Here is a 15,802-nt window from a genome sequence, read left to right on the forward strand (position 1 = left end):
AGCTTGTGATTTTGTATGTGGCTGTGTTCATAGCTATTGTGTCACACACAGCACACAGGCTCAGTTATCTTCTCCCAATAGGGCATCTGTGATGTGAATAGAGGAGAAAACCCTACAATAGAAGCCACCAGAGGAGTGTGACGAATGGTCAGAAACAGAGAAAGTGGGAGAAAGAGAAGATTACTTCTTCTTCACGGAACTGGCAAGAGACCTGCGTGCTTCCCTGGACTACAGGGCAAAGAAGTCAGAGGAACAGCACGGGACAAGGTGTCCACCGTCTGCCATTCAGGAAGGCAGAATAATCCAGGTAAGGTTAGTGTTAGAATCCAGCTGGGCTGCAATAACAGATGTGTATTCTTTCTAGTGAGGAGACTAACAGGATAGATTCTTTAGAGGGTCATCACAAAAGAGGGGAATGAGACCATTTCACATCACTTCTGTGTTTACTAGATTTCCAGCATGAATGTCTCATCTCACATCGTTTAGGTTCAAAGTCAGTAACATTCATGAACAATTACTACAGCGTGTATTCTTTCTAGCGAGGAGACTAACAGGATAGATTCTTCAGAGGGTCATCACAAAAGAGGAGAATGAGACCATTTCACATCACTTCTGTGTTTACTAGATTTCCAGCATGAATGTCTCATCTCACATCGTTTAGGTTCAAAGTCAGTAACATTCATGAACAATTACTACAGGCTAGGCCAGGTGCACACCCATTAGTTCATTTAATTTTTCTAACAGCAAATCTTTTCATGTTTATTCAAGTGAAAGATACTGAAATAGAACAAAAACTCCAGTGGGGTCTTAGGAACACTTTAAGATTTTTCTGCCAAGGGCTTGGGAGGTAGCTCAGTGGGTAGAGTACATGTGTGCGATGCATATAAAGCCCTGAGATTGATCCCTAGGTCTGTATAAAACCTGGCATGACAGGGCTGGAGAGGAGGCTCAGTGGTTAAGTGTATTGGCTGCTCTTACAGAGGACCCGGGTTTGATTCCCAGCACCCACATGGTGGCTAACAACCGTCTGTAGCTAACTCTAGTTCCAGGGGCTCCAACACCTTCTTCTGACCTCCTTAGGCACTGTATGACATGGATGCACTTACAGACATGCAAATAATACACTCACATACATTAAAAATAAGATAAATATTTAATAAGTTAAAAAAATGGCATGATACTACATGCCTATAATCCCAACACTCAGGAAGAGGGGGCAGGAAAAGCAGAAAACAGTTAAAGGTCATCCTCATCTACATAAGATATTTGAAGCCAGCCCAAGCTTCTTAAGATCCTGTATCAAAAACAAACAAACAACCCTAAAACAATCTTTACCATTTTCTGATAGGGTCTTTTCAGTTATCTTATGAATATAACAGTTCAAGTCTATAGACATTTCAACTGGGTCCATTTCTCTTTTACCAAGTCTAACCTTGGTAGCTCTCATGGACCATGGATTTAATAATGATCAAGGCTGTATGTATAATTTTCAAGGTCACTATACTTTGTGGGTAAAGTGTGTCCTAAGGATAATTTTTAAAATGAACTTTTTTTTCTAGGCCACATGAAAAAATCTGAACATATAGACTGACCTTATAATTAACATTGTTGGATGCCCCAGAACCTTAGCCTTGTGACACATATGGTTGGAGCACTGCCAAGATGGTTCCTAGCTGCTGTGACTACAGGGGAGGCGACCACTGTGCTCTCATATGGTGAAAGGGAAAGAGTATAAAAGGCTCAGTGCTTTATGATCTCTCCTGAATATGGGTCCCAGTTCACAAAGGAGGGTCTTCAATTATCTCTTAAAGGACCTGCTATGAAACAAACCAGTAAAGGTCAAATGAAGAGGACACACATGAATCACAGCCCTCCCTAACCCAAGATTGTCTCAATTATGCTGATGAAGAAAAGAGCCCTGTGTGACTCAGTGAGTCTTTGAGACAGTAACACAGATTATGGAAGTGAATTCCACATCTCAGAGAGCTCACATGGTAAGACAAATAAAAAATACTAGGAAGGGTAAGTGAGATGGAAAATGGGAGAGAAGGGCAAGAGGGGATATGGGCCTTCAGAAACGCCACATGGAAACCTACAAAATAGATGTTTCCTTTAAAAAATTATTTAAAAAATTTTTATGTGTATCAGTGTATTGTCTGCCTGTATGTAAGTGTACCTGTGTCATGCAATACCCATGGAGGTCAGAAGACAGTGTCAGATCCCCTGGAACTAGAGTTATAGACAGTTGTTAGCTGTCATGTCAGTGCTGGGAACTAAACCTGAGTCCTTGGCAAGAGCAACCAGTGCTCTTAACCACTGAGCCATCTCTCCAGCCCCTCACTGTAGAAGTTTCTTAAGATACATACATATACAATATGAAAAGATATTAAAGGGATTACCTATAACAAGGAGATGTTACCTTGCTAGACATCACAGGCTAGCAAAGTAAAAGCCCAATGCCAGGAATTGAACCCCCTTTTGAAGATGCTGAACAGGGATCTCATAGACCCTCAAATGATACTGGTCATCACTCCTCCTCTTGGTTTCCCATCAGAACTTCAAGGTAAGACCCTATTGCTGAAGACATTGCATACATGAGCAGTAGAACAAACAAGGAGAAATCAATCTGGTACTGACTTCAAAGCTTCATTTCTACTGGCTAGTATTCAAAGTGCTGGAAGATGCTATGCATGTTACCTAAAGAGAAAAGTGATCATCGATCTTACCCAGCAGTGAATCCTTCAAGCTATAACTGCCCTGGTAAGATGTGCCCACTGGTGCATTAGTGGAATGAAGATCATGGGACTAGTCACCCAGTTTATAATTGGATTTAAGGTCCACTTCATAAGATGGAGCCCATGTCTTACATTAATATCATGCCTAAGAATCTGTGGCTAGGTACGGCACAGGCCACAGGGGAGAACCTAACACTATTATTCTCTTAAACAGATACAGTAGTGAACTGACTCCTAATGACTTACTGTAATACCCATAGATTAATGCACCTCTCAACTCTCACCAGAGAAGCTTCCCTATGCAGCAGGTAGAAATTAACAGAGACCCACAACTGACCAATGTGCAGAGAATAAGAAGTTGCAGAGTGTTTATCTCTGAATAGGACAGCTATATCAAAATTCTGCCTTCCAACACTCAGAGATCATGGAGGGAGATGGGGCAGGGTGGAACGATCATAAGAGCCAGAGGTGGTAGAGGAGCACTGGGAAACAGGTTTCCAGACAACTGGACAGTTGTTTATATGAACTCATAGCAATGGTGATAGCATACACAAGTCCCATAGACACTCAAGCCATGCAAAACCACAGCAGGAACATGGGGTGGTGAATCAGAAACCCCAATCCTACCTGAGGAATCACTGGCAGCTGATGGTTGCTGGGAGGGGAGAGTTAGTTTTATTTAAGGATGAGACCCTTGGTAGGTTGACCAGGCTCCTATGGATAGACACACATGGAAGGGCATTTGGGGAGTTTGGTTCTATACATACACACACACACACACACACACACAATAGTGAGAGAGAGAGTACATGAAATTGGGGAGGGGTCGGAGGATGTAGATGGGGGAAGGGATATAAATTCAATCAAAATATATTGAATGAAATTCACAAAAATACCATAAAAAACAAAAATCAGAAAAAACATAAAAGAGTTCAAACAAAAAAAAACTTACTGTCAATGCTGTGAGACTCATAAGTGAAGTTAGAACACACGCCAAGTGATACGCTAATAACTGAAAAATAACCCCAACTATTTATCTCTTAACCTGAGCTACCACCTAAGTATAGCTCACCTGTCCATAAAAGTTTCTCTCATGTTTATGAACAATACGGAGCCTTAACTGAAGGCTAAAACCAGCTACGCAGCTTCATGGAGGCCCACTTCGGCCATCCTGCCACCCGTACTTGTGTTTCCCTCTGCAGAGACAGCACTGTTCATTTCTGTGACAGGAGCTGTGACTCCATAGCAGGAGACAGCCACACTACTGCACCAAGCCAGGGAGACAGCACGGCACTCTGTCTCACTCCTTCAACTTAGTGATTTCTGTCACAACCTATCTTTTCTACTTCCTTTTCCTCTGACATCCAACAGGTATGTCTGCAAAACATTTATTAGTTGTTTCATTTTATTTATTTTTATTTCTGTGTATATGAGTGTGTTGTTTGCATGTATGCAAGTGCACCTATGTTGTGCAATGCCCATGGATTACAGATGTTTGTAAGGTGCCATATGGGTGTTGGGAATCAAACCAAGGACCCCTGCAAGAGCAGCCAGTGCTGTTAACCTCGGCGCCATCTCTCAAGCCATGGTTTTAAAAGCCTTGTTTCCTTTGCAGACTATTTGGGATTTGTTTAGAAGCAGAGCCACTGCTGTTAGAAAGTCCCACACTCATAATTTTGGACAATCACCACTCAAAACATCTTTGGTAATAATTTACAGTGCACTGCATCAAAAGGTCACACTCAGCAGCGGGTAGAGCTCACAAAGTCAAGGCAATAGTGAGAAGATTTGCTTATAATTTCATAATTATAAGCCAAAGAAACATTTTCGTCAGCCTTTGGAATAGCAGCTTCTGAAAAGAATCATCTGTGTTTCTGATAAGGAACAAGGAATTTAAAAATTAGATGAAAAGTGCAATACAGGATAGCAATTATAAAGCACTGGGTGAGACCTGAGTTCACAGAGACGACTCTCTTCTGATTGCAGCATTATGAAAAAGCTACTTTTCTAGCAAGTATTTATTTATTTTTGCTAACAATTTAATAGTGAAGAACCGTGCAGCTTTGAAGATTGTAACAAAACACATGCCTTCCTTAAAGCTAGCTCCTTTCTGCATAGTCTTCACCAAGTGCTCAGCAGGTGTCACCGGCTACGAGATGCCCCTGGACTCTAATAAGACTTTTCCTTTCATTAAGAGAACATCAATCAAACCACAGTGGACTGTGCTATGCACTTTTTCCCTCTTAAATGTCACTCAGGAAGTATTCAAGACAGTCTTAGTACCAGGTGGTTGTGATGTCAGGACAGATGCAGCAGTGCATAGCTGCCACTGCGGCAGCACATCTTATCACTACAAATGGGACTAAGTGTTCAGGTGATGATAAGGCATCCTGATGGAGATGAGACACTCCAAGGTTTCAAGGTCTGGAGGTGCTAATGTTGAATCTTCAGTTCACAGCTCATGTCCACTCACAGAAACTTATATTTGCCTACAGATGACATGGGTTAAGACATCTGCAAATTATAGGTATGGAGGAGGTTTGGTGGGCTTCAGAACATGTAGCCCACTACATTCCCAATTTCCCATGAGCCTACACTGTAGCTCATGGCACGTGCCATGTGACTGACTACTTAGCATACACATAATAAAGATAATCCACATATAAACTCTTGCTAAGGGGACACTTGTTTCTGTCTGTACCTGAGAGGTTCAAATCTAAGAGAACATTTATTCATCGAAGCAAAGTCCGATTCCTACTATGTCTTAGACACAAGCCTAGGACTACAATGGTTAAACAGAGCAATAATAATATTTTAAAATACCAATTATATGTAATTATATTAAAATTCAGTGAGCTATATTAAAGACACTGTTCAACAAAGTATATATATAAACTTTTAAAAGAATATTTTATTTTATTCTTTTCAATTTTATGTGTATGACTGGATTGCCTACATGTGTGTTAAATACATCTGTGCCGTGAAATGTCTTTGGAGGTCAGAAGAAGGCATCAGATCCCCTGGAACTGGAGTTATAGACAGTTTGATAGCTGACATGTGGTGCTGGGAACTGAACCTGAGTCCTCTGCAAGAGCACTCAGTGCTCTTAACTGCTGAGCGATCTCTCCAGCCCCAACTCTTATATACTGTAATGGTCTTATGAGGTAGAACTACAATTGTGCCCATTTTATAAGGGTGTAAAGTGAATCAGAGAAATGTTAAGACCCATGCTCATGGGGCTGCAGAGATGGCTCGGCGGTTAAGAACACTTGCTGTTCTTCCAGAGGGCCTCGGTTCAATTCCCAGCACCCACGTGGTAGCTAACAACTGTCCATAACTCTAGTTCCGGAGGATCTGACACTATCTTCTGGTATCTGCAGGCATTGCATACACATGGTGCACTTACATACACACAGGGAAAATACCCACACAGATTTTTAAAAAATTATATATATATATATACATACATATATTTAAAAGAAACTTGCTCATGGTCACATAGGTAGAAAATGGGAAGATACAGGAATTCAGGATCTGAACTGAGGCAGGTGGTGCTTTAGAGCCTGATCTCTCTCTCTCTCTCTCTCTCTCTCTCTCTCTCTGTGTGTGCATGTGTATGTAGTTAAGGTTTACAACATGACCCCATAAGATACCTGTCTATAGTAAAATGTTTACTCTGTTGGAACAAGCATACGCCACTTAGCACCTCTGGTGTTACAGAGATTTGACGAAGCAGGAGAATTACATGGGAAGTAGAAAAATAATCATGCAGTCTATGCCCAATATACACACTGATCTGATGCTATACAAAATTAAATAAGAAAGCAAAGTCAGTAGGCAAGGAACATACTTCAGATGGTGTCCTGGGAAAATTTCCATGGGGAAGAGCCATTGGAGCAGACCATGGATGAAGCAAGGGCAGTAGTTTTCAAACTAGGCTCTGTGGAAACCCACTCAAGCCTCAGCATCCCGTGATTGGTCACAAGAGGATGAGGTAGCTGGTAGAGCAGACTCCAGGGACCCTTCCCGTGGATTTTGGTTTCTAAATGAAATCCACTGAAAGATTTTATGACTTTCAAAAAGCTGTGGGGCTCCACTGATCATGTCCAACAATCCAATGATCATGTCCAGCAGACATAGAAATTAAGATAATTGTTTACTCAAAGGCTCACTGCCCATCAGTAGGACAATGTGAAGAGAACCTAATGATCAGCTTTGAGTACCTTCCTGTCTAGGATATTTTAAATGAATTCTAGAATTCTGCTTCTCGATCATAAGACAAAGTTTTCATCCAACACTCTGTCATGACTTTGAACTGACTCACAGTCACATTCTAGGCTTTTGTTCTCCCCTTGCATTTTAGTAACTCCCCCACTCCACCTCCTAGTCTAATTGAGACTCTTTTTGATCTTACTGTATTATAATAATTTATTATACTATGTTATTGTACTTGTTTTCTTATAAGTTTTTTCCAATCTTTGGTGCAAGAGCTGTACAGGGGTGAAGGACTGTTTACAGTAGGAGACTGACATGAACACACGTCTTTCAGTGATCCAGAGGTCTTCAAGGCAATGAGATTGGAATGAATTCAAGGCCGTCTATGTGGTAATGACCGTCAAATCATGCAGTCAGAAATTCTCACACTTCCGACTTGTTCCTACTTTCTCTGTAACAATCCTGCCTGATACAGTTTTAACTGACATGTGATCAAAGCCTTCTCAACTTTTCTATCATCAGCATGAACTTCATTTTAGTGCACACAAGTTTTCTTAAGTTAAAAGAGGAACACTGCCTGTTGGTTTAAATTCTACAGAAACCAAAGTCTTGGATAATTACATCTGTTTCCCAGGAAGAACAAACTGCCTAGTGTCAAGTGTTGATCTATTCAGAGTATGTTGTCTTCTTTTTTTCTAAAAAGCAGCTGGTCCTCAGTACTATCCACAATAAATTATAACATGTAAGCAGTGGATACATTGGGGGATGGCGCCTGGCTTCACAGTACAGATGGGCTTATAGATGACCCTTCCAAAGTTTAATGCTACCCATGATTTATGTGTCAGTAAAGAAACATGAGAAGGTCTAATATCCCCCTCTGACCAAGTACAAATCACTTTCATTTACTTGGGCAATACTTCACGGTCCAGTTAACTTCTTAATTAAAGACAGCAAGATGCTCGTGTTCCATGCAAGTGGCATGGAAAACACTGTTTTGTGCACACTATGTTCAGCTGGGAGTTGAAGCTGTTTAGCTTACTGAGGAGATGCCACGGCAGCCTCCTTTGATTTCTGCAGGGCTCTGCTAAATGATCACGGTGCATGTCTGTCACCCCAATTCAGTTCTGAGTCCTCCTCCCCATTGAGAACATTCAGAATTCAGATTTTTTGTGCCTCCTGCCCCAGCTTCTGCTGTGTAGTTGTTAAAAGGCTAATTCAGAAAGGAAGCATGTCTTTTGAGGCAGGATGAAGACCAGCTGTGGCTAGTCAAGGGTTCAGCCCAGAGTAGGAGGTTCCAAAATGGCTACCACCTGCCACTAAGCATGCACCATCAAAGGGTAAAAACAAAGATGGAGGCATTGCAGTTGCCCTTATCAGATTACATTATACAGTTACAGTAATCAAAGAAGAATGACTTCACAGTAAAAGCAAGTATGCAGAGCAGTGAGATAATGGAGGGTCCAGAGAAAACTCTACCCATGTGCAATTAACTACCCCTCAATCCTGGAACCAAGCATCATGACAAGACAGGACAGCACCTCTAGTATAGTGTGGTGGTGCACACCTGTAGTCCCAGCACTTGGGAGGCAGAGGCAGGTGGCTCTCTGTGAGTTCAAGGCCAGTCTGGTCCACGTAGTGAGTTCTAAGCCAGCTGAGCCATCGTTCCAGCCCCTCAACTCAATAGCTTTTGTAGGAATTGAAGAAATGGCAAGAGGCCTGAATGAATTGTTTTTCAAGGGGTGATACAAATGGCTGACAGGTTTGTTTAAAGTGCTCAACATAACTAACCATTACTGAAATGTAAGTGAAAACCATAAGCATCTATTGGTGCAGAAATCGCTAAAATTAGGAAAGATAAATGCTGACAAAAATTTATACAGAAAAGAAAAAGCTTATAGGGCTCGGGAGGTGGCTGAGCAGTTAAAAGAGCTTAAGGCTCTTCCAAGAGGACCCAACTTTGATTTCCAACACCCAGGTGTCTCTCAATCACCTATAAATCCCACTCAAAGGGATCTGATGCCTTTTTCCAGCCTCCACAGGCACCTGCACACACCTAGACATACCTGCCACAGATATACATATACACACACAATTAAAAAATAAAATCTTAAAAAAGAAAACTCTTGTATACTGCTGGTGGGTGGGTTAATTGGTACATCCATTATGAAAAATTATTCAGGTTCCTAAAATAATTTAAAAAGCCCTATCAGTAGAGCAACCAATCCTACTTCTTATATAGTCAATGGAAAAAAAATATTATTGCAAAGAGATGTCAGCATTTGTCCTCGGTTTCTGTTGCTGTGATAAACACCACGGCCAAGGCGACTTGGAGAGGAGAGCATTTACTCTGCACTTCCTAGTCAGAGTCCATCATGGAGGGAAATCAGAGCAGGAAGTCAAGCAGGAACCACGGAGGAAAGTGGCTTACTGACTTGTTCTCAGGCTCACTTTCAAGTTCAGTTACCTTTCTTATACAATCCACCTGACAAAGTGTGCCAGGCCTACCCACATGACACATCAATCCCGAAACTCTCAAAGACACATCCACAGGTCAACCTGATCTGGGAAATTCCTCAGTTGAGGCTTCTCTTGCCAGATGACTCTAATTTGTGTCAAGCCGACAATAAACACTAACCAGGAGAGCACTCCTGAGTTTATTAGAACATTATCATAATAGCCAAAACATGGAGTCAATCTAAGCATCTGTTAATAGATGAATGGATAAAGAAAATATAGCACATACATATGGCATACACAACAGAACACTATCCAGGCTTGAAAAAAGGAAACTCATTTGTGACAACATGGATGAAACTGAGCTATGTGAAAATGCCTAGGCAGGAAAAGACAATACTTCGTGATCTCAGTTTAATACGGATAATGGAAAAGTTAAACTCATAGAATCAGTGACTAGGAAGGTTGTCATCAGAGGTGGCGATGTCAAGGGAAGTCTGAAATACAGAAACGTAGTCAAAGTGTACAGACCTTCAGTTACTATATAAATAATTCCTGGATTATTGTTATAAAACATGGAAGCTAAAGTTAATAATAATAAATTATGGAAACCTACTTATAAAATCTACCTTTAGTATTTTTACTGATACAAAAAGTTATGCTAATATCTTGTTTGCAGTAGTTATGTAATAACATATTTTACACCATTATTAAGATTAGACTTCAAGGTATAGGCCACCATCCAAGAGCATTGAGGAAACACAGAATAGCCTCTTTAAGCCTTAAAACAAAAGACAATTAATGATATAGGACATGAAGTTGGGGGAGGAGAGATTGAATGGTAAAGGTGGAAGGAGGGTCTGAATTGTATGAAATTCTCAGATAAAGAAAAATATTTTTGAAAAGAGGTTCATAAACACAGCTAAAAAAATGCAGAGTTTAGAAAATATGAAATCTTATCTTTTTTCAGTATTAGAAATGGAAATCAAAAGGCAAATACCATGTCTGAAGAACACTAGATTTCTGTCTGGTAATGCAGTTCATAACTCTAAGAAGTTTCCATCAGCAGCTCAACCAACAGTGCACCAGGTGGGTCGCTTAAAATCTACCACTTATCCCTTAAAGAAGTTTAGCAAGTAGAGAACATCCCCTCAGTGGACAGGTCAGACATAACTAAGCCCTGTTTGTCATATTACCCACTGTTTCTTAGTACCTCAACGCCTCTCAGGGGCTCAGTGTGTGTTCCAGCCACTTACCCCTTCTGGGTGGAAAAACACCAGTTATGAACAAGGTTATCATACCACACTGAAGGCCAGTTCAGCAGTAAAGGCTTGGGAATGAATATGGAATTCATGGAAATTAGTTTTCCTTGAGCTGAGTGTAACATGGTATGTCCCAGTTCCTTTCTAGATTATCCCTCCTCAATCATTCAGTGTAGTAATTAAATTTTCAGGGACTTTCAATGGTCAGGCTGGTTATATCTTTGGTAACTCATGCTGGTGGAATGAGTGTCCACTGATATAACAGTTAAAAATGGAATTAAAAATGATTTTATATAAATCCCAGAGATGACAGAATTCATAGGGAAAATTCGGTGTGGCTAACTGGCTCAAAGAGGTTTTAAAGCTTTCATGGATACCGATGAACTTTGATTTCTTCAAACCCAGTTTTCCTTTTTTTGTGTGTGGTGGTGCTAACAACTGAACCCATGACTCATCCTTGTTAGGCAAGTTTGCTATCACTGAGATAGGCTTTCTCAAGCTCCATTTTATATGTGCAATGCAGATTTTAGAACGAGACATTTAGATGGGCTGTTGGGCAACACTTGTATTTTCCTATTGCAGTGTTATGAAACAGTGAAAACTCACCATAGGAGCAAAGTGCACACACATCTTTAAGGAACTTGACATATCCCTACAAGCCATTTTCAAAAAGATTATCCCAGTAGTCTGGGATGCTAGGTCTAGCAAAATCTTCAAAACAAAACAATGCTAGAAAAGTACATTGAATACTGGAATATAGCTCATCAATATTTTCCAGCTGAAAGCTACTGAGGATAAATGAGTCACCTTCAAAGGTAATGAACTTGTCATTGTGAATTAGAGGATGAAGACCTAGCACAGTTTTTTTGTTTGTTTGTTTCAAAAGAAGAGCAAACACCAGATGAGATATGACCAGGTGATAAGAATACTGAAAATCATCATCATCATTATCATCATTACCATTTTCAGTCTCATCATTATTGTCATCATCATCATCATCATTATGATCACCACCCCCATCATCATCATCAGAGGAAAGGAATCAAGGTAGAAGATACCATTTTTAGACCCTCACTCCGGGTCAAGTTGTGTATCAGTTTGTAACAAATGAACTTACTTCCTTACAACTCCCCCCAAGGAAGGTGCTCATGTTTCAGTTATGCAGGGAAAAAAACAAAGGTTGACAAAAGTTATAAAATTACTTTAAAAAATACTTATCCAGCAATGACAGCAAGGTCTGCACCTAGGTTCAATGGCACAGTGTGTGTGCTTACCCATGCTGGGGCACCTTGTCTTGAGATAGGTCACTGCTAAGACCTTCATTTAGCTACATTTCTATAATTCTTTGTGAGCATAGTAGATTAATTTATTTTTGAAAAAGTAAGTTTTCTATAGGATAAAATATTCTTAAAGACACTGAAATACTTATAGGATATAGAAAATAATTTTTAAAATTTTATTTTCCCAGTACAAGCTAACTTTTTTTTGCCTGTAATATGTGTATGGTATGTGCGCATTTATTTGAGTTCAACTGTGTGGGGGTAGAGGTGTGTGTGTATGTGTGTGTCCTCAAGTTTATGTCAGGTGTGTTTCTCAATAGCTGTCCACTTTATTTATTGAGGCAGAGTCCCTCATTGAACCTGGAGCACAATGATTTTGGAAAGTCAAGATAGCCAGTGTGTTGCCAGGATCCCCTTTCTCTGCATCCTGAGTGCTGAGTTTATAGGCAGTTCTCATAACTCTGGTCTTCATGTGTGCATGGCAAGAGCTTTATCCTTCAGCCATCTCCCAGGCCCATGTTAAAAAAGAAAGTAATGCATTCTCTATCATCTCTCTTCTTAAATTCCTCAAGTGACTATGGGGAACCATATTTTTCCTTAAGTGTGGTTTGAACTGCTTTCCCAGTATATAACTTTCCATTTTCAATAAGCCCAGAATATTGTAGGTGCTTGGTAAATTCCTTTCTTTGAATTGAGCACATGTATCATCGAAGTGGAGCATCTTGAGGAAGACAGTAGGGAGGCTTTCCGAAGGAGGAGTCTTCTGTCCAAAATGACTCTGAGGAAAGGTCTCCTTCCTATTCATTAATTAAACCTGCCTATCAGTAGGTCTCATCAAAAATTGATATTTAAAAATCGAAAAGCAATTACATTACATTAAAATAAGTACTTAAATGCAGAGTTCTATGGAATTATTTCCTTTAATTGTACTGTCTGTGTAAACATATTCAAATATTATATCTAGAATACACTGTCATAGGAAATCAGGAGAAGATTCTTCCCCATTAATCTCCATTTCAATCTGCTTTCTGAGTAACAGAATATTCTACCAATTAGAGGCTGAACATCCATGTGGCTAAATGTTGAAGGCCAGAGATTTTCACTGAATTCTCATGCAATATTTCTTATAAAGATGAACACTGTTCCATGAATTTTTCTTCCTGAGTGATTGCTATCACACTCATCAAATTGCAGTGATTTTACCACAGCTGCAATCTTCACTAATGAAATTGGATGTGGTATTGAACACTGGGCAGATTGCTTAACTAGTCTCAATTCTTCTCAGATCAGTGAAACACAAAACCAACCCAGAGTCAAGTGTTGCTCTGTTACTCATCCTCACTTAAAGCTGCTCACCAACCTTATCCAACTGGGCAGGAGAAGAGGGAGATCACCTGTCAAACACAGCAGAGCAATGGGGGCACGACACAACAGTCCTATGGAGGAGGATCTTCTAGGCTGGTACATAAAAATAAAACCAAAAGTACTGATAAGGTGTAGATGACAGAGTGGAGAACAGACGCTGCTGGGTTTCCATTGCAATATAGCACAGATGAGGCATCACTGGATGTTGGAATTCAGTGGTACCCGACCATCATGCCTTCCATTTCCTTGACAGCACAACTTCAGTTTTGCTCAGGTGCCGTTTTTCTCTCCATGCAGAGAGGAGAGCCTGTAGACCAACTCCAAACATCTGCGAATCTTGCGTCTTTATCTTTTTCTGCCAACATATTTGTTTTTTCCCTGTGATATTTCAACAAGATGCAAATTCCACCCTGGCTGCCATGCCTAGCAAACAGTTCCCTATTTCTTTCTCTGTGCTCCAACATCCTTCAAGAGAGAAATGGTAAAGTCTATGCCCTTGAACCACTTCTCACAGCTCTTCCCCAACAAAAATGGCTTAAGTTGGATATTAAGTAGATGTTTTTAAATAAAGAACTTCTTAAAATGACAAAAAATCTAATGCTTAACATTTCTTAAAATGAATATCATATCTGACTTATGTGTATGAAGTTCTGAGAAAAGTAGCAACAGAAAAGAGATCAGCAGCTGCTTTGGGGACAGGGGAGGAGAGAGAGGCTTTGGTGGATAGAGGGTTCAAAAAAGGGACAGGAAGAAACCCCTAGAGAAGTTGGATGTGTTTATTATTTCACATGTACATGAATATGTCAAGATGCATAAAATTATACAGTTTCAATATGCAGAGTTTATTATATGTGAATTATTCCTCAAGGATACCACTAACAACTTTAGATACTAGATACAAAAATGTAGACTCAATATTTGGAAGGAGAAGAAAACATGTAATGCACATTTGTAAAATAAACAAACAAAGGCATTCATGGGAAATACTTGGAAATGTATTTAACTGTTAACAGCGATTGATCTCCCGAACAGATGTAAGGGAGACATTTCACTTTTAGTGATTCACCTGTTTAATAGTAATGCCACTGAGACTCAATATGTTTGAGGCAAAACAACTGGGCTGGAGAATGCAGTATAGAAAACCCAGGCAATTCTCATGTCTACATTTATATTCTTCAACCCATAAGGAAGTAAAATACTAAGCATTGTAAACCAGAAGGGGTGGGTGTCTGTGTGCTGTTTCTACATAACTGTTGTGCTAAGTAGATTGCTTGAAGAGGTCTTTCCAAAAAATGACAAATGAACTGAGACCAGAAAGATCACAAACAGCCCCCCTAAGAAAAACGCATGTTGAGAATTTGGCAGCCCTTGCTGAAGACTTTGGATTGCATTCCAGATGTGACAAGAGTGGAGATTGTTTCCTGAGAAGTATGGAGACTTGGCATCGTGAGGACCAAAGTGGTTGCACTGTGGGTGGATGATGTTGAAGAGAAGCAGGCTGTGGGCCTTGAGGAGGCTATAGTAGTGCTGGGGAGGAGGCATGGGCTCTGAGAGAGAATGGCTTGGTTTAGGACCAGATTTCAGGTAGAGCCACATGACTGGCTGGGGGACTTTATGCTTATGTGACTGTCTCTTTCTTTTCAGTGTGTGTGTGTGTGTGTGTGTAAATGTCACATGTGTGTGGGTGCCCATGGAGGATATATAAAGGAGTCAGATGCTCTGGAATGAAAGTTACAGGTGATTAAGAGCCACCCATATGGGTGTTGGGAACTGGACTCTGGTTCTCTGCCAAAGCAGCAAAAGCTCATAACTGCTTAGTCATCTCTCAAGCTTCATTATTTATCTTTGAAACCAAAAATACTTGATTAATAATGGAAAAAGGGAATTTTAGCAATTTTATTTTCTTTAACTCATGATTTGAATGTAAATAATAGTGGTAAAATAATTTTTTGAAATTATTATTTTTCAATTATCTAGTCAAGTGTGATAATACTGGCTAACAGAAGCAAGGCATGTAGAACAGGAATCACTTTTACCAGAAAGAAGAATAAAGAAAATCCTGAAGAAAAAGCTTATATAAGAACTTATGGCTAACAAAATTTCCCAGAATTATAATCATTGCTCTGTTATTTTATTAGTATGTGACATGGAACATCTTATGTGATTCAATTCTCTGACCTGTAAAATGGAGTAGCAAGCCAAAAGGACCAGTCTGTGAATTAAATGAGATAAGGATTGCACATGAAAAGCAGCCTCTGCCTTGTGACTGGACACAACACACAATCCAGAACACAATTTCAGAACAGAGCTGCTGAAAAAGAACTGATCGTAGACAGCACCGCTACAATGCAAACCAAAGTTCTGATCCATTAGTTTTCTCTTTTTCAGAGATGCCTTTGAAATGATTGACAACTCAAAGCGATAGCAATCGTATCCTTCTTAGGAAGAGTACTTAAGGTTTTCCTATATTCCTTCTCTCTTCTGATTTCGA

The 15,802-nt window shown here is 40.0% G+C and overlaps 1 protein-coding gene across 1 annotated transcript in view; it reads right to left on the minus strand.

The window, feature by feature from the left end:
• Sgcd (sarcoglycan delta) overlaps positions 1-15,802 on the minus strand; it is a 440,866-nt gene that overhangs the window by 240,611 nt on the left and 184,453 nt on the right. Inside the window, exon 4 of the mRNA XM_008845949.3 lies at positions 3,920-3,929. Coding sequence (XP_008844171.1) covers positions 3,920-3,929 — 10 coding nt within the window. The remainder of the gene's footprint in view (positions 1-3,919; positions 3,930-15,802) is intronic.

The sequence above is a fragment of the Nannospalax galili genome, unplaced genomic scaffold, assembly GCF_000622305.1.
Source record: "Nannospalax galili isolate Female #2095 unplaced genomic scaffold, S.galili_v1.0 scaffold382, whole genome shotgun sequence".
Lineage (NCBI taxonomy): Eukaryota > Metazoa > Chordata > Mammalia > Rodentia > Spalacidae > Nannospalax > Nannospalax galili.